This window comes from Orbicella franksi, chromosome 9, assembly GCF_964199315.1.
Source record: "Orbicella franksi chromosome 9, jaOrbFran1.1, whole genome shotgun sequence".
Classification (NCBI taxonomy): Eukaryota; Metazoa; Cnidaria; class Anthozoa; order Scleractinia; family Merulinidae; genus Orbicella; species Orbicella franksi.
Window position 1 is genome coordinate 17,476,467 of NC_138153.1, and position 24,456 is coordinate 17,500,922.

A 24,456-nucleotide genomic window follows, 5' to 3' on the forward strand; every position below is an offset into this window, starting at 1 on the left:
TGGTCGTACTAATATGTGGAAACTCCGTCATGACCTAAATTGGGAACAGGCTCCAGTTGTTCAAGTATACAGCTGTTTCGACAAAGGAACGCAAAAGCACGACAATACCGATTGGTATTATGGGTAGGAAGAGTTTGGCGTTGCTTGATTGAGGTTCACGGTGTTTAGCAACAAGGAAAGAGGAGACATAAATACATTTGTTTGTGCTATTTCCCTCTATGTCGCTGAAACACCTAAAGCCTCAATCAAGGAACCATGCACTCCCATTGCCCATAATACCTTTCGACACTGTCGCGTGCAGTTTTGTTGGACTTTTCTCGAAACAGCTGTAGCTCAAACACGAAAGACCGTGTTTGACCACATTTCCAAACATTGGGAAGCGAGTCGAAAATACGAAGCGTAGCGGAGTACTTTTGAGCATTGCTACTATGTTCATATTTTAATATGGCGGAACTCGGACTTAAAAGTGGGTTCCTTCCGTTAGGGGTGGTGCGTGGTCCTTCAAAATTCACGAGTCTTGAAATTTCAATATCCGGCAGGCCAAATCCTGAATTTCCAAATCTTTAAGTTCCAAATATTGGTAATTAATAATTGGCAAGTTTCAATATTTGACAAGCTAAATCTTGAATTTCCAATTTAGAATTTTCAATATTTGGCAGGCCACATCTTGAATTTCCCAATCTTGAATTTTCAATCATAAGAGAGGCATGTAAATCTTGAATTTCAAAATATTGGAAATTAATATTTGGCATGTTTCAATATTTAACAGGCTAAATTTTGAATTTCCTAATCTTGAATTTTCAATATCTCGCAGGCCAAATCGTGACTTTCCAAATTCAGAATTATCAATATTTGGCAGGCCAAATCGTGAATTTCCCAGTATTGAATTTTTAATACTTAGCAGGCAAAATCTTGAATTTTCTAATCTTGAATTTTCTATTCAATAGCCCTCCTGCATGATCATATCAGACAAACAAATTTCACCACCAAGCCTCGCTTTAAAAATGGAAATTGAACATTTTATCGTGGACAAATTCCCAAAACAGCAAACTGCAAAATACCCTCGTGAAAACAACACGGTGACAGACGTTTAAAATTAATTAAGAAATTTCTTGAAAACGAAGCCTCGTGGTGAATTTTGCGAATGTGACGTAATCATGCTTGAGACCTATTCAATTCATTGCCCTGTACTGCACTGCACTGCACTCCAATTCAATTCAATTCAATACAGTTCAATACAATACCAGTTTATTGTGTAATACACTTAGCTATATGTGAGGTGTGATATCACATCAAAGATAAAATGAAACACCAGATAATTTCCAGGTATTCCACATAAATTAAAGTTAAAGCCGTTAAATATGTTATAATAATTAATTTTAACATTATTAAAAATAATTACACGTTCTGCTGAAAAGTAAATTATAACCATATGTACAATCAACAAGAGACAATATCTGGTATATAGGTTAAAAAATATTGAATTTCCAAAATTTCGAATTTTCAATATTTGGCAGGCCAATGTCTGTTGTTAGGTTCGTCCTTGTCTTTAACGTTGGTCAATAAATGTCGTAACGTGGTTTTTGGTTTTTGTTCTTTTCTAATTCAGTTTTCTACTTTGTATACACTATATTTAGTCCTGCACAACAGTGTAATAAAAAGCCAATAAACTGTGAAAAACGCAACCTTTATCATGGTCTTCAAGATTTTGATGATTGTTAGCTAACCTTATGTAGGTAAACGTCCGTTATTCTACGAATATAAACACACGGTTTGGTGGATTGGTGGAAAAGACGGGGCACGGGGCACCGAGGTCGAGTTGATGGGGTGCTGGGGTGTGTGGAAGACAAGGTTTGCCCACCGGGAACTGTGGAAAACACAGGTAATGCCCAGGCCATGCCCAGAGCTCAAACGTCGATGGCCTTGGGTCTGTCATGGTTACTCGAATCTTTAAGCGGACGGACGTTTAATTTTGCAACAGGAATTTCCAGCCCTAATACGGCACCCAAAGGGTTTTAGTGACATGTTACTTTATCATCACTGGTACGTTTTCCACCCTGTATTTTCCACAGGTCCCGGCACCTCATGTGTTCCGCAGACCCCCGCACCCCGGCACTCCTTGCCCTGTCTTTCCCACCATACCGAAACAGAGGAACTTTCAATTATTCTTAACATATACACTACGACACTTGTGTGCTGATCAGAAGGAACTGGCATTCAAAGACAGAAATCTTTGTAGTCCAGCTTAGGACTTAATAAATTTACCACGTGTTTTGCTTCAAATGTTACAACTACACTCGACACAGAATAAAGGGCTTGCGCTGGCTTGGTTGCCGAGATCTAATTTTGGCACACTTATTGAGCGCAACAAAAATCAACTCAGTTGGTGGTGCCCGCTTGGTAAGCTGGGGTCCAGGTATCTGGCTAACCGCGTTCAAACGTTTTTATGTAATCACATTCGCCAGGCCAGCCCAAACCACTTCGTGCCAAAATTGAGCTTGCCACCGTCTTGTGTAATATTGGGCTAAAAAGTCATTAGGGAAAATCGTACTAGCCCATTGTACCGCGGCAGCCGCCTTATGTAATTCGGCCCCTAAGAGATGCAACAGCAAAGTCCTCGGTGTTTGAAAGCAGACCCCCACGGTTTATGGACTCTCAGGGACTGGTGCACTGCCACTACTCTGTAGCCATGGATATGATTGACCTGGAGGCGGGTACTGTGGCTCTCCTTCTTTTCCAGGATAGGGTGGTGGAGACTCTAATGGATGTGGGTACTCTGGGGGTGGTGGGTTTGTTGGGACTGGAGCATACCCTACTGCAGGAGACGAGGTGTTTCCTGCAGGTTGAAGAGGTTCCTGTGTAGAACGGGAAGCTGAAGTAGTGGTAGTCGACATTGGATATTCCACAGCAGCTCCTCTGTTTGGTGTCCTTTTTCGTTTTATGTGATGAACAGCACAGCCAACCATTGTAATTAAGACTACCACACCGACAATGACGCCAAACGATACCGCCAAAGTAGCTAAAAAAAACAAACAACCAACTTAGCAGAACTCATCTGAGACCTAACATGTAATTCGATATAGTAACAGTTTTGGGTACACGAGTCTTAGGTCTTGACGATAACTTGAAATGAAGCCTTTCAAAACCAAATTAAAATTCATTTCACACGGCCACCCCTTTGCAAGGCTTGGGACCGTTATACATGTAAGGTGGTTTACTTGTTGTGGAAATAAGATGGAATTCTAGGGTGTTGTACTGTCTAAGTTTTAACATTATCAACTTACGGAATTCCTTCACAGCTTTGAATGTGGCCTTGAATCCCCGGCGTGGTGTATCATTTTCACTATCACCTTGGAAACGAATGTACATATGCTGACCGCTTGACCTCAAGGGCTTTGGAATTACACTTCCACAGAAACTGTGTATCGTATTACTTTCTCCGGAGTCTCCATCATGAATCTGCACGTAATCCCCACATCCATACTCGCCAGACTTTGGAGCATCCAAGTCAAATCTCTCAAAGCTGAGCTCTACTTTCCTCCCTTCCGGGACAGTGATGAGCCATTCACAGTACAATTGTGGGGGGTAGTACTCGGGGCTTTGTAGAGTTCCATACGAACCAGTTAATTTCAAATTCAGATTGTTGGTGTTTCCTGGTAGACAATGCTCCTCATCGTAAACTAAGAACAAACGTACATATACGATCAACGAAGCAACGTTGTTACAGGTCTGGACTCGATTATATATGCAATAAAAAGAGGCCATTATGCAATAAATTACGCAAACTATGCAATTTTTTCCCGAGCTATTTTAAGCATATTTTACTAGGTTTCGTACGATGAAAAACACTTTTGGGCTGCTCCAGAGACAAATTGATCATAAAGGAACAAAAATTAAACATCTATGCGTAAATTGCAAAAAAAAAAAGACTCCAGAAGCTTGTCTACAAATGGACTTCCAAAGATGATTGATCACAATGTTGCATCTTCAGCCTAACGTTCAAGTGCCTTTTCGGTGAAAGAAGCAGCTGGCTTTTTCAAAGCAAACTTATCCACAGGGGACGTTTGTTTCAAATTCAACGAAGAAAGTAACATTTTGCCGTCGAAATAAACATCACTTGAATCATATGTTGTCGATATAATTACTAGTTAGCACTTCTGATTGGCCCATGCAAAGAAAGGGATTGTTTGTATTGCACCAATAGGCAATTCTTTGAGAATAAAAACTAATAGCAGTCCCTGGATGTCCAAGAAACACCTTGAACATTGGTTGTTTATGAAATCAAAGGTTGTAGGTTTTAGACGCTTTTTCAAAGGCAAATCATCTTGAAACAATGTGTACATGCAGCATTACTCAGGATAAAGCATTAACTAATGGTTTATTTTGATCAAATTGTGCAATTTTTTATGAATTATGCAATTGTTCATGAATTGTCCAATCAGATGCGATTTGTGACCGATTGTGCAAAATTGCACCATCCCATAATATCAGAAGGCCTGTAAGGATACTGAAAAGCTACTGCGCAGACAATAACAATAACAATAACAACAACAATAACAATAACAATTGTAGTTAGAATTTTAATAATGCTTATGCTAATGCCAATACTTAACTACTATTAAGGCTTATACTAATGCTAATTAGAATACTAAGGCTAATTAATGCCAGTGCTAATGCTAATGCTAATTAATGCTAGTGCTAATGCTAATGATAATGCTAATTAATGCTAGTGCTAAAGCTAATGCTAATGCTTAGTCAGCTAATGCTAATGATATTGGTATTTGAAGATGCTTATTAATGCTAATGCAAATGACTACGCTATTATGCTAATTAATGCTAGCTAGTGCTAATGCTAATGATAATGCTAATTAATGCGAATGCTAATGCTTTAATGCTAATGCTTATGCTAAATACTAATGTTAATGCTAATGCCAATGCTGATGCTTATCATTTGCTTATGCTATTATAAAAATGCTTATAATGTGCTTATGCTAATGCTTATTACTAATTAAATATGCTTTTTTTACATTAATGCTTATGCATTAGGTGTGCCTGATTGATCAGAAAAAAAAGCAACAGTGTTTAAACAAATACTGATCAACATCTATAATGAAAATACATGCACATGACTTGTACTATTTGAGCTTACAGGTAGGACCTGAGCAAATGTTATTTGCCCCACCAATGCAACCAATATCACACCTGTAAGATAAGAAACAAACCCAGTGATAGCTAAATAAATGTTATTAGGATCTTATATCTTGTCTAAGTTACAGTACATTGTTAATATGAAGATTGATTTTACAACAAAATTAATTTTACTTAACATCAACATTCATGAATATCTAGTTATAGTTACACACTTTTTAAGAATGAAAATTATTATTTTAATGTTTTAATACCTGAACATTAACTAATGAATAAAGCAGCACAAATTTCACAATTCACCACTATAAGGAAGAAACTAAAGTAATTCCATGATATACAATTATACTTCTAAAAGGAAGAAGACCAATTCCATGAAAGACAATACTACTAAGATGCTGGAAATGAAAAGTTAATAAGAGAGAGCCAATTAAAATTTTGGAAACCTTTCATTGAAGACAATTTCCTTAGCATAATTAAGAACCTGAAAGTCAAATTGAATTTATGGCGTTCCAGCTATGTTTATATGCTCTTAATGGCATCTCTACTGTGTGTTCCAACTGGTTTAATACACAGCATCAGTATAATGCTTTCCATTACAAATGCAGTTGCCAAAATTATTCAAACACAACTATTTTCCTTTCTATGAAAAAAAAAAAAAATTAAAAACAAGATAAAATAAAAAGGAGCACGGTCATGCTCTAACTTTCTGCAGTAGGAGGCTGACTTAATTTTATTGACTTTGCCGCAATAGGAAAATCTTTCACTTATAGCATGGATAAGTAGGTTTAGTGGTGATCAACACTGACAACTCACAGAGAGTATAAATTACTATTTTTCAGAGTGTGGTGGCCTCCATGCAACTATAATGCTGATTATCCATAAAATTTATTACATTTAATTACTTAATATTAATTTCTATCGAGAATTTTTACAATACTTCCAAGAACTTAATAAGATTAAGACCATAACAAATGTGCAGGTGTATAATTAAACCTTTACCTGTATGGTGAATTTTTACTGTGGTATAGGTAATCATATATGAATGTGGGCACAATTAAGGATTTACACTACAAGTTATATTTCAGTAGTGTAAATCCTTACAGTCGGACTACTAAGAGTTAACCAATCAGAACGTTACTTGAGAACAAAGGATCACAATCTTACACGTATTCTCAAATAAACCAATAACATTGAGGAATGCAATGTATGAACAATAGACTGAATAGATCTTAACAAAATTGAAAACCCAATTAAGTGTGAGGTGTTGCCAACCTCTCAGCAAACTTTGCAATTTTTTGAATGGTTAGTTTCAATCCTAAATTTTGTATGCTTTTCGATGGTTTCGGTTTAGTTGCCGCAAAATGAGACAAGCTGAATTTTTCTAGCGAGATACATATAATTCAATGACTACATTTCTAAGAGTGTATATAATGCAGAGGACTCAATACTGTTTTCACTTCACACAGACCATTACTTGCCATCACGAAAAGCTACCAGTCCATTGTTCTCAGTTTATGTTTTGATTGGTTAGTTTTCTTCTAGGGGGCCCAGTTCAGGTATTCGCACTGTAATTGCTTGAACTTTCATGTGATTACTCATTCATTATTATAGGACTAAGAAACTTGCGAAAGCACGCAACTTAATTTGCACTGTTAGTGCAAATTAAGAATTAACAAAAAATAGACCCATGAACTCTCAGCCAATCACAATGAAGTAAGCTAAGTCATATAAAGCTATTAATAAATATGACTGAAAATAAATCCTTTTTTGGAGATCCTTCTTTTAAGGGCCCATTAACCGATTTATGCGCGCGCTCACGCACATTGCTAAGGAGGTGAGATTTCACTTCTGGTTACTTACGTCAGCCTGAGCACAGAAAATAAAAATAACTCCAAGTCAATAACTTCCAAATTTGCTCACATTTTAGATGTTTTTCTTTGTGTTTCACCAAATGCAAAGTAAAAAAAGTACAAGCAAAGACAAAATAAGAGAAAGACAGAAAAACAAGAGCAATAGAAAGAGAAACCCAACTCCGTATGGCTTTGTTTGATTTTACCGAAGTGTGCTGGTAGTTGCTGGTAGTGTAAATTGCGCACACGCTGATAGGGTAACTTCCAATATATATCGGGCGCACTTCCGGTTTTTTCCTTAAATCCAACCTTTTTTGACAGATTTCAATTAAAGCCAATGTTGGAAACATAGCTATGCATTCCTTTTTCAAAATCATGCTTTTTTCAGAAAATCATGAACTTTTTAATATTTTGAAATTCTCTTGAAATCTGACCTTTTAGAAATGAAACAAAATCTATGCATAGCATAATGAGGATTTAAATTAAAATATCAAATCAATGAAAAAAATTCCAATAAAGTAATTTGCCTGCGAGCCTTTGCGTTTTTTCAGTATCACAGACCATGGGCGTGGCCTGATGACGTCATCACTAGTGTTGCTGATCAAGAAAAAGTTAAAACACATGAAATAACTCTGAAGTAACTAAAAATGACGAGGTTATATGAGAATAAATTTTCCCTAGCAACAGCTCGAAAAGATCAGTTAATGGGTTCCGGGCTCCTGAGCAAAAATGTCTGGGCTCCAGGGCTCCCAGGAACCCCCAAAATAAATTATCTTCACTACATGTACCTTCAATTAAATTGCTGATATTCCATCAGACTTAAAAACGAAAGCCGAGTATAGCAACTGAAGTACCTTCCCATGAATTGTTTTAAAAGCACAACCAAACAATATTCTTTTCAGTGATCCCTAATTTTGGAAAAAAAATTTCATTTATATTTCAATTTACGAAGGATAATAACCTAACACAATACTCCTTCAGGCTAGCTTCTGTATAGAATATATAATACATGTACTGACCAAAAAGGTCAGCTCTTCAATTATCAAATTTAACAACCGGTTTAGCCTACACTCCTTTTCCCAAAGAAGCCATACAGTCAGGACACCTGATTTTTGGAATCACCAAGGGAAACAAAATTTGGTTTCAAAAATCAGGTAGGTCATGAAATTAGGGGTAAAATTACAGGGTTCAAGTTAGCAGAGGGAGATGAATTTTGGTTTGAGTTATTGGGAGCTTCAAAAAATCAAGGGTTTAAGAAATCTCAGGAATCCCGTTTTCAGTGTTTCAACAGACCAAAGTGCAACGACAATTAATTATTGTGGAAGACTCGATCATCTGGTGGAACAATTAAATTCCTATAAATTTAACAATGGAATTTTTTGTTCTCCAATTGGCAAACAGAGCAGAAAACTGCACTTGAGAAGTGTCAGAATTATAAGTAGTTACCTTGTTTATATGACAAGATTGCACACAACATTTTATCATCTTGCAAGACTTATTTGTCTTTCACATGAACTTTTTATGAAGTTAAGCTAATGTAAGCTTAAATAATATATGAAAGAAGTTAATTAATTAAGGTACATATGTAAATTATATGGCACACTGAAGACCACCCAACCCAGTTAAGCTTATATATTTACCAAATAATTTTTAAATCATTCCGTAAAATTCTACTCTTTGTTCTGTGCATAGCACACGACTAAACACCATCAGTTAAGTTAATCCTCTAGACCAATTTACTTTGATTTCGGGAAACATAAGGTAATACACATGTAGCACAAACTTAGGAAGCCAGTGATTCAGTAGTCTGAGGCCACTGACTGCCGCAAGGCATGTCAAGATGATCTGTTCCCAAAGCAAAACATAAACATAAACTTTACTCATAGGTGACAAAATTTACGACTAGTACTTACCATAATTATGCCAGCCTACTATGAATTCCATTGGAAAATTTTAGGGAAGGAAGACGGGGTCGCTAGAGGTTTGTTTACGCAACCAATGAAAGCACTAGCCTGCACACCAAAGATCAAGCATGAGTGAAACTGGGTACAAATCAAGGCCTAAAAAACCACAGGACACCCAAGCTTCTCTCTTGCGTGATGCAAAAGTTGGACGGGGGTTAGCTTTCAACTACAAAACGGAAGAACAAAAGTAAATTACTTACAGTGAAGAAGGTTTTCATCTAGTTTTGGTTGTCCAAATCATTCATTTTAATTTGAGAACTCAAAGCTAAGGTAAAGGTGGGACACAGAAACACAAAAAAACGTTTCCCGTACCACAAACGAGCAAATGACCTTTATTATGTATTTACCAAATGATGTACCTCGATACACTGGAAAACTATTTTAGTCTCGGACTTATGTAATGGAATTGTTGTGCGCTCCCTTTCCATTATAGTTTTGTGGTTTTTGTTCCCACAAAGGGGGAAGGGGGGAAGGGGGGGAACTGATGAAAGCAGCTTTTTATAAAAATATTTCATTATATTAGTATTAGGTATTTTTAAAGCTGACGAATTTTGTACCGTGGATAAATAAAGATTATCTTATCTCATCTTATCTTATCTTACCCCATATAAAAAAGACAGGGGTGGTCATCGGAAAATTTGAAAAGAACCTCTAAGAGGCATAAGATCCTGTTTTGTGAGTGGGGTTGAAAATGTTATTCACCCCTAAGAGGCACCGATTCTAAAACAATACTTTATCTCCTGTCATATATATATATATATATATATTTTTTTTAGTACCCTAAACAGAGTACTACAAAAGCACCCGCTGTGAACCTTTTGAGGCTGAACACCCTAAGAGCTATCAAACCAAGTTTTTAACCCCTAAAAGGTACGACGACCATATCCGTCCTTTATATATGGCAGTACCCCCGGGGGGGGGGGGGTTGCCTAGTTCCTAGACCATTGTATTTCCCGCGATCAACGTCTCGCGCCGGGAACCCACCCATTAACTAGCCGAACAGGCTGCGTAATCACAGGAGTCCCAAGCGAATCACGTCTCGAGGAAATAAAGCGCAAAATTATATACCTACATACATATTTATTCGTGGAAGTATCAGGCGTTGCGCGAGTCTGAATGTACGGTGATCTTCCAGATGATGCAGTGTTAGGCAGTACGTACGTACGCGAAGAACAGATAGGAATTTGAGTGTTCTATGAAAAGTTGTTTAGGGAGTCAAATATCGTCGATTTAAAAGCACGTTTTAATTGGTTAGTTTTCTTCTAGGGGGCCCAGTACAGGTAGTCTCACTGTAATTGCTTGAGGAGGGGGGACGCAAGGGGGGTCCAAAAACCGCAAAACAGCATAAAAAAAATGTAAAAAACCGCAATACTGCATGGAAATTTACCAAAATACCGAAACCATAGTTACAAATGTGCTATGGTGCCGCCATCATTACTACTAGTTCGCCATTCCATTAGAAATACGACCTTATTTAGTTCGATAAAAGTGTAGGTTAATGTTAATCAACATATGATCATCGCACTCATAACTGATCTTATCATCCTGTACTCTGACAAGTATCGACGACTTCCATGACTCCATAAAAGATCAATAATTGACACACGTCCATGGGACTGACTTTGTTATGCTGCTGTGGAACTAATACAAATGCACTCACGTCCACACAAATACTGCTGAGTTACCCAATTGAAAAACATCGATATTTATGACTTCAGCACTGGAAGCCACTCGAATGTTACACAACGCAAGCTTTGCGTGAGTTTTTTTTGGTGAAAATTCGCCAAGATGATAGTTTTCAAGCTCATATATTCCGAATACGAGCTTGGAACACCTATTTTATTCCCAATTCGACTGAATCAACCTTAAATTTCATTTAAAATCTTTCCAAGAAGAATTTTGAATAACCCGAGGACAATGTAAACAGCCCCATGAAGTGTTCAGTAAAGCAAACGATTGTTGAAGCGTTATAACTCTCCCGACGCGAGTTCTTGCTCCCAGAAGAAATGTTGCCAAGCTTCCAATCTCTCCTTCGAGTAATATCATCTCTTCCTGACCATCCTCGTAACCACTTCATCTTGCTCGGCAGACATTGTCCCGCACAAGGCCACGGCAAATACTGTAGGAAGTCTGAGCGAAAGATTCCCAGTCCGGAAAGTCAACAAGTCGATGTATCATTGGATAAAATGGTTAATCATACCAATTATTAACTGGAAAAAGCAGAAATTACAAACAGCAAAGCTTGCTTGCACAACAATGGTCCCTTGCAAAACATAAACAAGAGATCAAAAGTCATCGGAAACGTCAGGATCCGAGTAATAACTGTTGTAACTGGAAAGCACAGATGGCTGCAATCTCTTTTTTACCGATTACTGTGATCCAAAATTTATGAAAACCGCAAACCACTTAGTCTTACTAAACTGCAATACCGCAGTTTAAAATAAAGATTTCCATAAAACCACACCAAAAATAATGCAAAACTAAGAAAATTGCGAAAGCACGCAACTTAATTTGCACTAACAGTGCAAATTAAGAATTAACAAAAAATTGGCCCCTGGGCTCTCAGCCAATCACAATGAAGTAAGCTACATCACATAAGGCTATTAACAAATGTGACTGAAAAAAAAATCCTTTTTCGGAGATCTTTGTTTTAAGTAGAAAATTATTTTTGTATATCATTCAATTGTCCTAGACATAAATTATCTTCACTACCTTCAATTAAATTTGCTGATATTCCATCAAACTTAAAAAAGAAAGCTGACTATAGCAACTGAAGTACCTTCCCATGAATTGTTTTAAAAGCACAACCAAACAATATTCTTTTCAGTGATCCCTAATTTTTGGGAAAAAAAATTCAGTTATATTTCAACTTACAAAGGATAATAACCTAACACAATCCTCGTTCAGGTTACTTTCTCTATAGAATATATAATACATGCACTGACCAAAAAGGTCAGCTCTTCAATTATCAAATTTAACAACCAGTTGAAAAGCCTACACTCCTTTTCCCACAGAAGCCATACAGTCAGGAAACCTGATTTTTGGAATCACCAAGGGAAACAAAATTTGGTATCAAAAATCGGGTAGGTCTTCAAATTAGGGGTAAAATTACAGTGTTCAAGTTAGCAGAGGGAGATGACTTTTGGTTCATGTTATTGGGAGCTTCAAAAAATCAAGGGTTCAAGAAATCTTGGGAATCCCGTTTTCAGTGTTTCAATAGACCAAACTGCAACTACAATTAATTATTCTGCAAGACTCGATCGTCTGCTGGAACAATTAAATTCCTAGAAATTTAACAACGGAATCTTTTGTTCACCAATCAGCGAACAGAGCAGAAAATTGTACTTGAGTGGGTGTCCCTGCTGTGACCATTTTTCTGATTTCTTCACAGCTCTTAGAAGTGTCAGAATTATAAGTAGTTACCTTGTTTACATGACAAGATTGCACACAACATTTTATCATCTTGCAAGACTTATTTGTCTTTCACATGAGCTTTTTATGAAGTTAAGCTAATGTAAGCTTAAATAATATATGAAAGAAGTTAATTAATTAAGGTACATATGTAAATTATATGGCACACTGAAGACCACTCATCCCAGTTAAGCTTATATATTTACCAAATAATTTTTAAATCATTCCGTAAAATTCTACTCTTTGCTCTGCGCATAGCACATGAGTAAACACCATCGGTTAAGTTAATCCTCTAAACCAGTTTACTTTGATCAGAAAAAATAAGGTAATACACATGTAGCACAAACTTAGGAAGCCAGTGATTCAGTAGTCTGAGGCCACTGACTGACGCAAAGCATGTCAAGACGATCTGTTGCCGAAGCAAAACATGAACATAAACTTTACTTAGAATAGACAAAATTTACGACTGGTACTTACCATAAATATGCCAGCCTACTTTGAATTCCATTGGAGAATTTCAGGGAAGGAAGACGGGGTCGCCGAAGATTTGTTTACCTCGCACGCAATCGATGCAAACAGCTTACAAACCGAACAATGAGTGAAACTGGGTACAAATCAAGTCCTAGAAAAATCACAGGACACCCAAGCTACCCACGTGTGGGTCGCGAAAATCGGAAATCTAGCTTTCGACTACAAAACGCAAGAAAAAGTAAATTACTTACAGTGATGAAGATTGTCAAAATGATTCATTTGAACTCAAAGTTAAGATATAAAGGTGGGCGACAGAAACGCAAAAAATGTTTCCCGCACCACAAATGAGCTTTATTTTGTATTTACCAATGTACCTACCTTTATACACTGATGAACTATTTCAGTCTCGGACTTATGAAATGGTATTGTTGTACGTTCCCTCTCCATTATAGTTTTGTGGCTTTTGTCTCTCCCTTCCCCCGGGGAAATTCCATATAAATTTTGTGTGAGGCATTTTCCGTACAAGGGCATTGATCCTTTTTTCTGCAGTTGCATTCTTTGACGTTTGTTTGTGTTTGCGACTGGTGGTAATCTGATAGTAGTGCTTTGTTGTGTGACGAGATGATACTCTTCATGTTAGGCATGTAGGAGTGGCTGAGCTTCAGTGTGTGCTTGTTGAAGATCTTGTGTAGGGGGTGTCCGTTAGGGAAGCATCTGTCAATGATGTTTAGGAACTTCCTTCCCAGGTTAGTTTTCACGTTAGCATTCCATGGGGGATTGTACCATACGATTTTTCTTTGGCGATTTAATGCCTCACACAAAATGTAGTTTACCAAGCCACAACCAGAACACAAGCGTCATCAGAATGATACGTGGGCCTCGCCACAAATTTTAAATAGCGCTACAGGAATCACACAGCATCCTTTCGACACCAAAACAAGAGAAACGAAACTGAGCTATCTAAACATATTTGGACACTCAAAGACAACAACAAACCTTTTACCATCAAGTGGAGAATCAATAAGCAGTGCAGACTTTGTAGCAACATTACTAACAAATGTAATTTATGTCTTTTTGAAAAATTCGTGATCATCTGTAAGAAGAGTTTGTGTACCCTAAACAAGCGAAACGAACTAGCAAGTGCGTGCCCCCACAGAAACAGATACCTACTCAAGAACTTTGTGAGCAAGTAACGCAATCTTTTAGCAACACGAGATTTCAGATTTCAAATCCCATAGCAACTGCTTCATTTTTTATTTTTATTTTATTTATTATTATTTTTTTTTTCATTGCCAGTTTTTCAATGTTATATAGCATCTGTTTTTCCATATCATAGCAACTTCTTTTATATCTCATAGCAACCTAAAGTTAGCCTTTAATTGCCAGTTCGTGAAATGTAACGGTCATTCGTTGATATTGCCTGATGAGTGTGGTCATCCTTTGACCATACGAAACAGCGTTGTCGCAATAAAACGATGAATTGAAGTCTTGCTACCATTGTTTATTATTTTTTAGCTCAATACCCTAAAAGTACGGACAAGCGCCCGCTGTGAACCTTTTGAGGCTGAACACCCTGAGAGGTATCAAACCAAGTTTTTAACCCCTAAAAGGTACGACGACCATATCCGTCCTTTATATATGGCAGTACCCCCGGGGGGGGGGGGGTTGCCTAGTTCCTAGACCATTGTATTTCCCGCGATCAACGTCTCGCGTCAGGAACCCGTCCATTAACTAGCCGAACAGGCTGCCTAGTCACAGGAATCCCAAGCTCACGTCTCGAGGAAATGAAGCGCAAAATTATATACCTACGTACATATTTATTCATGAAAGCGTCAGGCGTTGCGCGAGTCTGAACGTACGGTGATCTTCCAGATGATGCGGTGTTAGGCAGTACGTACGTACGCGAAGAACAGATAGGAATTTGAGCGTTCTATGAAAAGTTGTTAGGGGAATGAAATATCGTCGATTTAAAAGCACGCTAAATATTCCCGAAATATGAACACCCTGAACTCTGCTCTATTTAACAAATTGACGTCAGTTTTTTATGCTTCTGTCCTCTTATTGATGACAAATTGCGTCATAACATTGAAAAAATGGCTGTGGAACCACGTGCCGCAGGCGAGTGGTTCCGCAGTGAACTTTGACGACGTTATGACGAGATTTATCATCAATGGGAGGACAGACGCATAAAAAACTGACGTCAATTTGTTTTTTACAATAACAAGACCCCAAAATGGTCAAATGAGGGGAAAAGACACCGTAAACTTGCCGTAAGCAAAGATAAGTGAATTTTATTGAAAATGACGCGAACATTGTCGATAGCTTTTCTCGCTTTTTGATAGGCGACTTACAAAAGTCCATAAAATTTTATTGGTTACAAAGTTGACAGTTTAACAGCTGAAAGTTGAACTTGAAAGCTTGCATTAATTAAAATTTTATCTTTCTGTACTCTCAGTAGATGATAAAAATAAGCCAATCGATCAGCGCGCGAGAAATTAGACAATTATTGTAAAAATAGGGATTGGACCCACAGACCTGAATTCAACCCCTTCCCCTATGGGGCGGGGAAGAAAGAGTTCAGGGACTAGATTGTTAACTCGTAGGATTACTTAAACTAACTCACCCCTTGTGTGTCCCTTGTGAATTTTAGTGATCTCTACCGTGTTGTATTGCGCTTTCTTTGCCATTACTGTTATCCAAATTCTTCTGTTTCGCGCGCGCCAAATTGTTATTCCGTCCCCGCCGGGAGCCTGTTCGCAGGCTATGTTATTCTAAGCTTGGGGCGCTCTTTTTTGAAATCGTTCAAAATACACTTCAACGGAAAGACGATTCTTTTGGGCATTATGAATAACTCAAGGTCGAACGTGATACATTTATTTATCACAGTACAGGGAAACAAGGCAATTATCACTTGTCGATATAAAAATGAAAGTCGTGATTGATTCATCCAATAATCAACTAAAACTTAGAGCCATGTACAAAGTGGAGTTAATCGTAGCCACGAAAAACAAAATAGAAACTGAATCATACATTGCGAGAAGTTACAAGCTTTATTGATATTGTTGCATCCACCTTCCGTTTTAAACAGTACTTACGCACCAGAACTATTCCTAGGCGAATGCACCAGTGGTTTCATTAACTTTTTCAGCAGGGGGTGGGGGGACGACCGGTTTTCATAGTCGGGCAAAACTACTCGAATTGAAATTCTCTATACAAACAAAAACTTTCCGCTAGATGGTCAAACCAGGCAGGCAAAAATCATCCTCACAGCCGGTCAATTTGCAGGCTGCCCGACCCTTAATGAAACCCCTGGAATGTACCAATTTAAATATAAAATTATCCTTTTTATTGTTATTTTAGCTTTGTTTGTTCATTGTTATGGCAAGTTTGAGCCAAGGAGTGTCAGTATTTCGTGTAGTAACCGTCCGACAGAGTGAGAATAGTTCTGAAAAGAACAGTCTATTGGTGAAGGAAGTTTGTATAACCTAAGCGGAGGTCAGTTTGCAGTTCTGCCCAGGTTGGCTCGCTAATACCGGGATAAACATAATCTCTACAAACCGGCTCCTAGGAGGTGTAAAAGCGAAGTCCCCCGGTGTTTGGAAGCAGAACCCCACAGCTTACGGACTCTCAGGGGTTGGTGCACTGCCAATATTCTGTTGCCATGGATATGATTGACCTGGAGGTGGGTACTGTGGTTCCGCTTCTTTTGTTGGATAGGGGGGTGGTGACTCTAATGGGTATGGGTACTCTGGGGGTGGTGGATTTGTCGGGACTGCAGCATAACCTACTGAAGGAGATGAGAATGTGTTTCCCGCAGGTTGATGAGGTTGCTGTGTAGAACGGGAAGCTGAAGTAGTGGTAGTCGACATTGGAATTTCCGCACCGGCTTCTCTGTTTAGCGTCATTTTTCGTTTAACGTGATGAACGACACAGAAAATTATTACAACTAAGACTGCAACACCGACAACGAAGCCAACCGTTAATGCCAAAGTAGCTAAAGGGAAGTAGTTGAAAACAACCAAATTAGCAGAATTAAGAGAATTCCAGTTAGAAACAGTCTCAAAACATGACAGAAATAAGCAGAATTACATATATTTCTGTTCCTTTAACTACTAGTACACTTACAAAATTACTCGATTCTGATGGGTTAAAAAGGAGTGCAGTTTTCATGTAACACCAGTGCAAATTTGAAACACCAGTGTAAATTGCAACGCAGATATCTGAATTTAGAACCAAGACACTCGAAAACTACCGAAAGTGGTCGAAGTTCACCCCTAGGCCTACCTTCCTTTCTTTGCGAGCACTTACGAAGACTACCTACTCTTCCGAAGAGCAACGAACATCACCCGAACATTCCCGAACAACTCCAACAATCATTCGAACTATTCCAAAGGTTGTCGAAGATCACCCGAAGTTGGCCGAAGACTCTGGAACATTGTTGGAAGCTTTGCGAATATTTTCGGAAATTTTTGAAGAGTTTTGGAATACCAAGCACAACTTTGTTAGCCTTTGAAAAATTTACTCGTGCTTATTGATTCGAAATTGCACTCAAAATCATGTGATTACGTATGAACTTAAAGTTTTTTTTATTTTTTTCATATCAAAGAAAAGAGCAATCGGACCTTCATGGATTTGTTCCTCTACCGTAATGACGTCCTTTAGAACGATTTGATGCAGAGAGGTCAACGAGAAAAGAAATAAACGTTTAGTGTCCATCAGTCTTAGCTGTTGAAGTTAACTTGAATTGTTATGTAGCTGGCGTTTTTCCCGCTACAGCGCGCCTGTTCACAGGCTAGTTCATGGTCACAGGACATCTAATGATGAAACTGTTTCCCGCCAAATGCCATGGGCGGGCAATACTGCGAAAACTATGACGTCCAACGGGAAACAGTTCACTGTCACCCGCGCGCGAAATGTTGACCGCTGTGGCACGTCATTTGTCAATAAAGTGATTATTTGTTTTCCACCGGTTTGACCCATTTGTTTTGCTTTATGACAAATCACTTAATGACTGGTCCCTTGGGGAACAGTGAATTTTGTTTCCAGAGCATCTCAATGTTTCCCGAGACGAAATGTTAAGTGCCACTTACTCCCAATTTTTTTTCCTTTGAAAAAATCTACTACTTTCCCCAGTTACTTCAGCGAAAAATATTTTGACTGATAAAATCCCCGCGTTAGAGCGCGGAGTGTTAAAACATTTTTAGATGCAGACATAATTTCCCCCGAAAAAGAAGCTTTCAATGCGATGGATCGTTTGAGCTAGGAAGAGTCAGATGGCTCCCAGCTTATCCCAAATTCATGTCTTATGCAGTACATTGACAATGTCAAGCTTTCCACGAGAAGCTAGAGAAGAATATACAGGCCATGAAAATCTCTAGGTTTTTACAGTAGCAACGAACCCTAGATCGAAAAACTCCTCTCCTCGATGACTTGCTCCTTAGCTTGGCGCATATCAGCCTACTTCTTTGGTCATTTTCTCGCTTCTGTTCGAGTGTCATCGAGATATAGACGTAATGAATGAAGAGGAATACTCTATCCTCAGCTTCCGGTATTGCTACAGCCTCCAACAACACTTCTTTCTTGCACTCTGCAATGATTTTGACACACACTATCGCATGCATCTTCGCATATATTCTTCTCAGAAGCAAAACATTGTTATTCCCGAAATGACGTCAGAAGCTGCCAATTCGTCCCATTCTCCGCTATTCCTCGGTTGTGAATATGTAAAAGGCCAATTTTGTGAACTTTGAAAATTCATAGAAAATTAACGAAAATAGCTACAAGGATAACTTTTTCGCAGTGGTGATCAGGAAAAGAGGGAGATTTATATTAGCGGAAAAAATTTGGGGGGTTAGTGGCACTTTAACTGGAAAAAAAATTGGCAGAAGAGTCTTTCGAAACCAGAATTCGTTTCAAACGGCCAACCATCTGAAAGCCTAATAGGAACGTTATACTTTTATGATAGTTTACTTGTTGTGAGAATGTGAAGTCATTCTAGGGTGTCATATTACCTAAGTTTTAAAATTACCAACTTACGGAATTCCTTGACGGCTTTGAATGTGGCCTTGAATCCCCGGCGTGGTGTGTCATACACACTGTCAGCACAGAAACGAATGTACATATACCGACCGCTGGACTTCAAGGGCTTTGGAATTACATTACCACAGAAATACTCTATCGTATCACTCTGCTTTGAATCTCCATCACGAATCTGCACGTAATCCTCGCATCCATGCTCGGCGGTTTCAAAATCCAAGTCAAGTCTTTCAAAGCTGAGCTCTACTTTCCTCCCTTCCGGGACAGTGATGAGCCAATCACACACCAATTCCGGGGGGTAGTACTCGGGGCTTTGTAGAGTTCCATACGAACCAGTTAATTTCAGATTCAGATTGTTGGTGTTTCCTGGTAGACAATGCTCCGCATCGTAAACTAAGAACAATAGAAGTGCAATTGTGATATATCTGTTACGACGTCAATCAGTTTAGACCAGTAATGAAATTACGGCCACCCTGTTACACTCTTTTTTTTTTAAGAACATATTTTATAAAAATATCCAGACTGAAATTTGCGAAATTTTAAGAATATTTTAAGAATAAACCCGAGGCTGAGATTTTGAAAAGAATATAGCTTTGTATAAAAATTCTTTTTTTTCTCTAAACGGCAAACCTAGCCAAAAAGCAACAAAAACAGCAATAGGTCTATACTCGATGCTAAAACGCTGTTCTACAAGACGTTATGTGCTCAGTGATATCAGGCTTCATTGCCTGCCAGCTGACTCCAAAATTACTTTAATTACACCATTCAGACACCACATACATTCGAAAACAGAAAAGTCATATGCTGTAATCTCACTGATATTCACAAGAATGTTCTAGCCTAAAATCGGCAGAAAAAGAAGAATATTCAGCCTCAGCCGGAAAAACAATATTCTTATGAAAAGAAGAGCGTTATACGGCCAAATTTTCATGGCCCGTTGGTGACCGTGTTAACGGGGTTTCACTGTAATAGCAACACGAATTTACAATCTGACAACAACTGTGAGACTAACTGAAATGGAGCCCACTGAAAATTGTCAACTTTAGTTTCGAGAAGATGATTTTACTGTCAGTAACATTGTCAGGCATACTTGGAAAAGGGAATCCGAGTAGTAGAGCAAATGCTCTGCCATTGAGTCACAGAAAGCGTAGAGACTCTTATATTCGATGCGTAAATGTTCAGTTTGCAAGAAGTTATGTGCTGACATCAAGCTTCACTGCCTGCAAGCTGGCTCCAAAATAACTTTAACACCATCCAGACACGAAATACATTCGAAAACAGAAATGTCGCACGCTATAATCTAACTGATATTCACAAGAATATTTTCAGGCTAAAATCGGCAGTAAAAGAAGAATATGCAGCCTCAACCGGAAAAAAACAATATTCTTATGAGAAAAAGAGCGTAATAGGGCCAAATTTTCATGCCCGTTGGTGATCCGGGGTTTCAGTGTAATAGCCACACGAATTGACAATCAATTGCCAACTTTAGTTTCGAGAAAATGATTTTACTGTTAGTGACATTGTCAGGCATACTTGGAAAAAGGAATCCGAGTACTAGACCAGACGCTCTGCCAGTGAGCCACAGAAAGCGTGGAGACTCCTGGGAGCTAGGGCCATAATAAACTAGCCTAAAAAACTACAGTCGAAACTCCGACTGCGACCACCTCTCGTTAGCGACAACATCTCCTCGGCGACCAGTTTTCCAAAATACCAAAAGTTTTCAAGTCATATCACTATATTATTCGGAACCTCTTGTAAGCGACTACCTCTTGTAAACGACCGCGACCAATTTTTAAAGCTTAAAATTTGAAATTTTCTTTTGCTTTTAAGCTCCCGTGAACGACCAAATAACCGAGATAATAGGGTGGAAATTCGGGAGAATAAGTTGTTGTAACATTATCGCCGGCATCTCTGGGTAGTAAAAGAGACGGAAAATTCGCAATGGGAAGTATCGGATGTTTTCTCGAAATCGACTTTTTACATAAATAATAGATTTAAAACAAGTCATTGCAGTCGCCATACGCTCATGAGGCAAAAATGCTGTGACCCAACACGATCTAAGCTCTCGAAAGCGATCACCTAGGCTTGGCATTTTGGGTGGCCGCTTATGGAGGTTCGACTGTATATAATTAAAGTGAAACAGCTGTTAACTTACGTGGTTTTACAGACTCAAAATGTGCTTTGAAACTTCTGTTTGCTTGGACACCATCACGGTTGGCACGAAACTTTATCAACATGCGACGTCCAGAGGAATAAACATCGAAGGGCGTCTTTTTTCCACAGTAACTACCAAGACGTTTATACGTAGACGACGGGCCATCGTGATTTTCAACATAGTCCATGACGGATTTAACATCACAAAAACTGTAGTATGTAGTATCGATAACGCTTTGGCCAAGTTCAAAATCTACAAAAGTTAACTTCACTCTATCGCCATCTGCAGCGTAGAGCGTCCATACACAGGTTGTATCATCCTGGTATGGGACAGGATAATCAGGGCTGAATATTGTACCATAATGACCTTGGACAATAATGGCATTGCCTTCTGTTCGTGATGGACGGCATATTCCAGACGCCTTCTCTGCAAATAAGTTTAAAAGAATTTTTTAAATTACTTTCTGAGACCGCGGGGGTCATGAGTTCGAATCCTCCTCAAGTCCATTTCTTTTGCAACTGACAAAGAGAAGACAAGAGAAAAATATTAATAATTACAGTTGTAAATTAGGGGTTAAGCACCAGACTTGTGTAAATGTATAGGCTCGAAAATGACCTTGAAAATGATACATATGTCAGTACTGTTAGTGTGGAGGTACGACGGCCTCAAGGTTAGTGCGCTCGCCTCCGGATCGAGTAGGTTCAAGCCCTTGCTGGAGACAAAAACCAGAGATGAGCACCGGCCTGATGGGCCTCTTGGCTCGTATGCAGACTTTACCTAATTTGTTTACATACTGTACTGTTAATACCTGCTCCAACCACCGAAACACTTATGCGGAATCGTCGCGAAGAGTTTGTACTGTCTGTCTGGAGCTTGATATACAGGTTATTTCCAGTGGAATAAATAACTTCAGGATAGACTGTACCGCAGTATGATCCAAGAAGGGGAGATGATTCCGAATATCCATCATAAAACGTAAGGTTACCGTATGGACAACTAGGAACTGAAGAGTCTTGACCAGCTTGCAACTCAACGTCATTGAATATAGCCTTAATTACATAACCTCCAAAGGGAAGGTTGAATTTGTCTTCAATTTCAAGCCTCCATTTGCATTCCGTGTTGTTTTGGTAATCCGAGGGATAGTAAAGGCTTTCAATGGTTCTGTTGTGAGATGCTGATGCAGTGACCTGCATAGGATCATTCCCAGTGAAACAATCTATTAAGAAAAAAGTATATTGATTCAATGGTTGATAGTGTAGAAATAGTGGAGGCGTGGTGGCCTCATGTTGCACTCGTCTCCATGCACTTGTTTCCGGGTTGAGCAGTTCAGGTTCGAGCCCTGATAGGGGACATTGTGTTGTGTTCTTGGGCAAGACACTTAACTCTCACAGTGCCTCTCTCCACCAAGGTGTATTTATAAATGGGTACCAGTGAAGTTAATCCTGACATTCTGCAGGGGGGATTAAAAATACTCCCAGTCACTTCATGTTACAGAAACCGGGATAAGCTTTAGCCTGATTTGGACCTCTAACAGCTTGTACACAGACTTTACCTATACCTAGTGTACAAATATTAGCTGAGCCAATCTGATTGCTGTGTAACAGTAAAATCTAGTAATTATGCAATCAATTAGCATATTATAACTTACAATTATTATAGGTCCAGTATACTTAGATTTTACATTTAACTTGTCAACCTTTACAGCACAAGAAAAATTGACCAGCTACATCAGGGAGGGTGGCCAATTGATCATAAAAACAAACAAACAAACAGACAAACAAACAGTGATCTAACAAAAATAATAAGTCGCTTACTCTGAGCAAAAGTTATTTGCCCTGATAAAACAACCAATATCAGACCTGTAAGATAAGAGCAAATGCATAATTTAATGAATAATTGTATTTTGTTTAAATTACATTGCTAATTTGAGATTTTCATGTATGTCAACACAACAGTTAACTCCACAATGTCCCTCATCTAAGGTTATGAAAAATGCAAGAGGTTAATTTTATATTTGAAAGAATATTTTTATAAATAGTTTCTCCTTGGCTTATCTTAATGCTAAATTCACGTGTTGTTCACAGTACATTCCACTAGCTTGGCCAAGTTGTCTCGGGCAGGCCTATTTTGCACAATGCCAAATGCGAATACAGAACTGAGAATGCGAAGGCAATGCTTGCTTGTTTGTTACTGGTAATATATAGCTTTTATTTGTTGGATTCATTACATTATATTGTATTTGGATCTTTCAAACAAATAAAAGCTAACCAAAAGCAAACGTGAGTGAAACTATCTGCAAGTTAAACAGTGAATTGCATTCTGATTCCCCTGCTCGGCATTCTGCAAAAAATTTAACTCTGCCGCTTTGTCATTGTTTTTTCAATGCTACATTATACCAGAAGAGCCGTGGACTACAAAGTCAGTCGACAAAAAGTATCAAAAATTATATAGGATCATGTATTTATATATAGGGAGCCTTGACCGACATATTGACGGATGTATCGGTGGATGTTCACTGACTGATGGTTGATTATTAAAGTCTATATCAGCGGGCTAGCAGTCGACTCTCACTCCACTATCGACTGATACAGGACCAGCAGTTGACTGATAATTATATACCACCGATAGTTGACCGATGGTTGACTGCTAGTTGACTGATAAGCTGTATGCAGAATTCGACTAGTGCTGGTGTATTGGCGGGCTGTTGATTGACTCTCGGTCGATGGCCAACTGATGTTCGGTCAAGTGTTAACTCAAGTAATGACCGGCATATTGACCGATACATCGGTCAATGTGTCATTCAATACTCCCCATAAGATACATGATCCCATTTTTTTAGAGTCTTGGCAATGAATTATTTGTCCCAGGATTCAGCTTCAACTGCATATCATATTTTGATAAATTATCCACTTGCCACTGATAAATAGAGGAATTATCACAAGGAGATAGGAAATAAGGTATGAATTTTGTTTCTAAGTGGCAAAACAATATTTTATGAACTAGTAGTAATCGTAGATTAAAGAGTGCGTTCGAGTTTTGGTAGGCTTAGTATGTTAAAAAACAGCATTTTGTTCCTGAGCTGTTAGGTAGGCGTGAAATTGGTCTCCCTTCAACAGGGGCAAAAACAAATGAATTGATCGCAAAGCACATACGAGAGGATTTGTTCTCGTTTATACATGTATTGTGTAATATTATACATAAGTCTGTGTTTTATACCCAGTTCGTAGTCCGTAGTCTGCAGTCCGCAGTCCGCAGTCCGCAGTCGGCAGTCGGCAGTCGGCAGTCGGCAGTCGGCAGTCGGCAGTCGGCAGTCGGCAGTCGGCAGTCGGCAGTCGGCAGTCGGCAGTCGGCAGTCGGCAGTCCACAGTTCACAATCTACAGTGCGTCCTTTATGCTGATCATGTAAATCGACACCAACCAT

At 38.7% G+C, this 24,456-nt stretch overlaps 1 protein-coding gene and 1 long non-coding RNA gene across 2 annotated transcripts; both read right to left on the reverse strand.

The window, feature by feature from the left end:
• Positions 1–2,640: 2,640 nt before the first annotated feature.
• On the reverse strand, positions 2,641–24,456 carry LOC145498514 (exoskeleton protein RP43-like). Its single transcript, XM_081478436.1, has 6 exons — positions 24,310–24,456; positions 22,850–22,955; positions 21,844–22,251; positions 21,036–21,461; positions 3,285–3,680; positions 2,641–3,019 (listed from the first exon to the last, which is right to left on the reverse strand). The coding sequence occupies exons 1-6, from the start codon at positions 24,454–24,456 to the stop codon at positions 2,646–2,648; spliced, it is 1,857 nt and encodes a 618-aa protein (XP_081334562.1). The 3' UTR covers positions 2,641–2,645.
• Positions 5,059–13,103, reverse strand: LOC145497843 (uncharacterized). The gene is made up of 3 exons (XR_014050736.1): positions 12,851–13,103; positions 8,912–9,128; positions 5,059–5,202 (listed from the first exon to the last, which is right to left on the reverse strand). It is a non-coding gene; the product is annotated as an uncharacterized LOC145497843 (long non-coding RNA).

Excerpts from the sequence above, each read along its gene's own strand:
- LOC145498514 (XM_081478436.1), bottom strand. The coding sequence starts at position 24,456 with ATGGTTGGTGTCGATTTACATGATCAGCATAAAGGACGCACTGTAGAT. Across the intron at positions 22,956-24,309 it reads CCGACTGCCGACTGCCGACT|CAATGTAATTTAAACAAAAT; the intron begins GCCGACTGCCGA and ends ATCTCAAATTAG. Across the intron at positions 3,681-21,035 it reads TTTTGAGTCTGTAAAACCAC|TTTACGATGAGGAGCATTGT; the intron begins GTAAGTTAACAG and ends GTTTGTTCTTAG.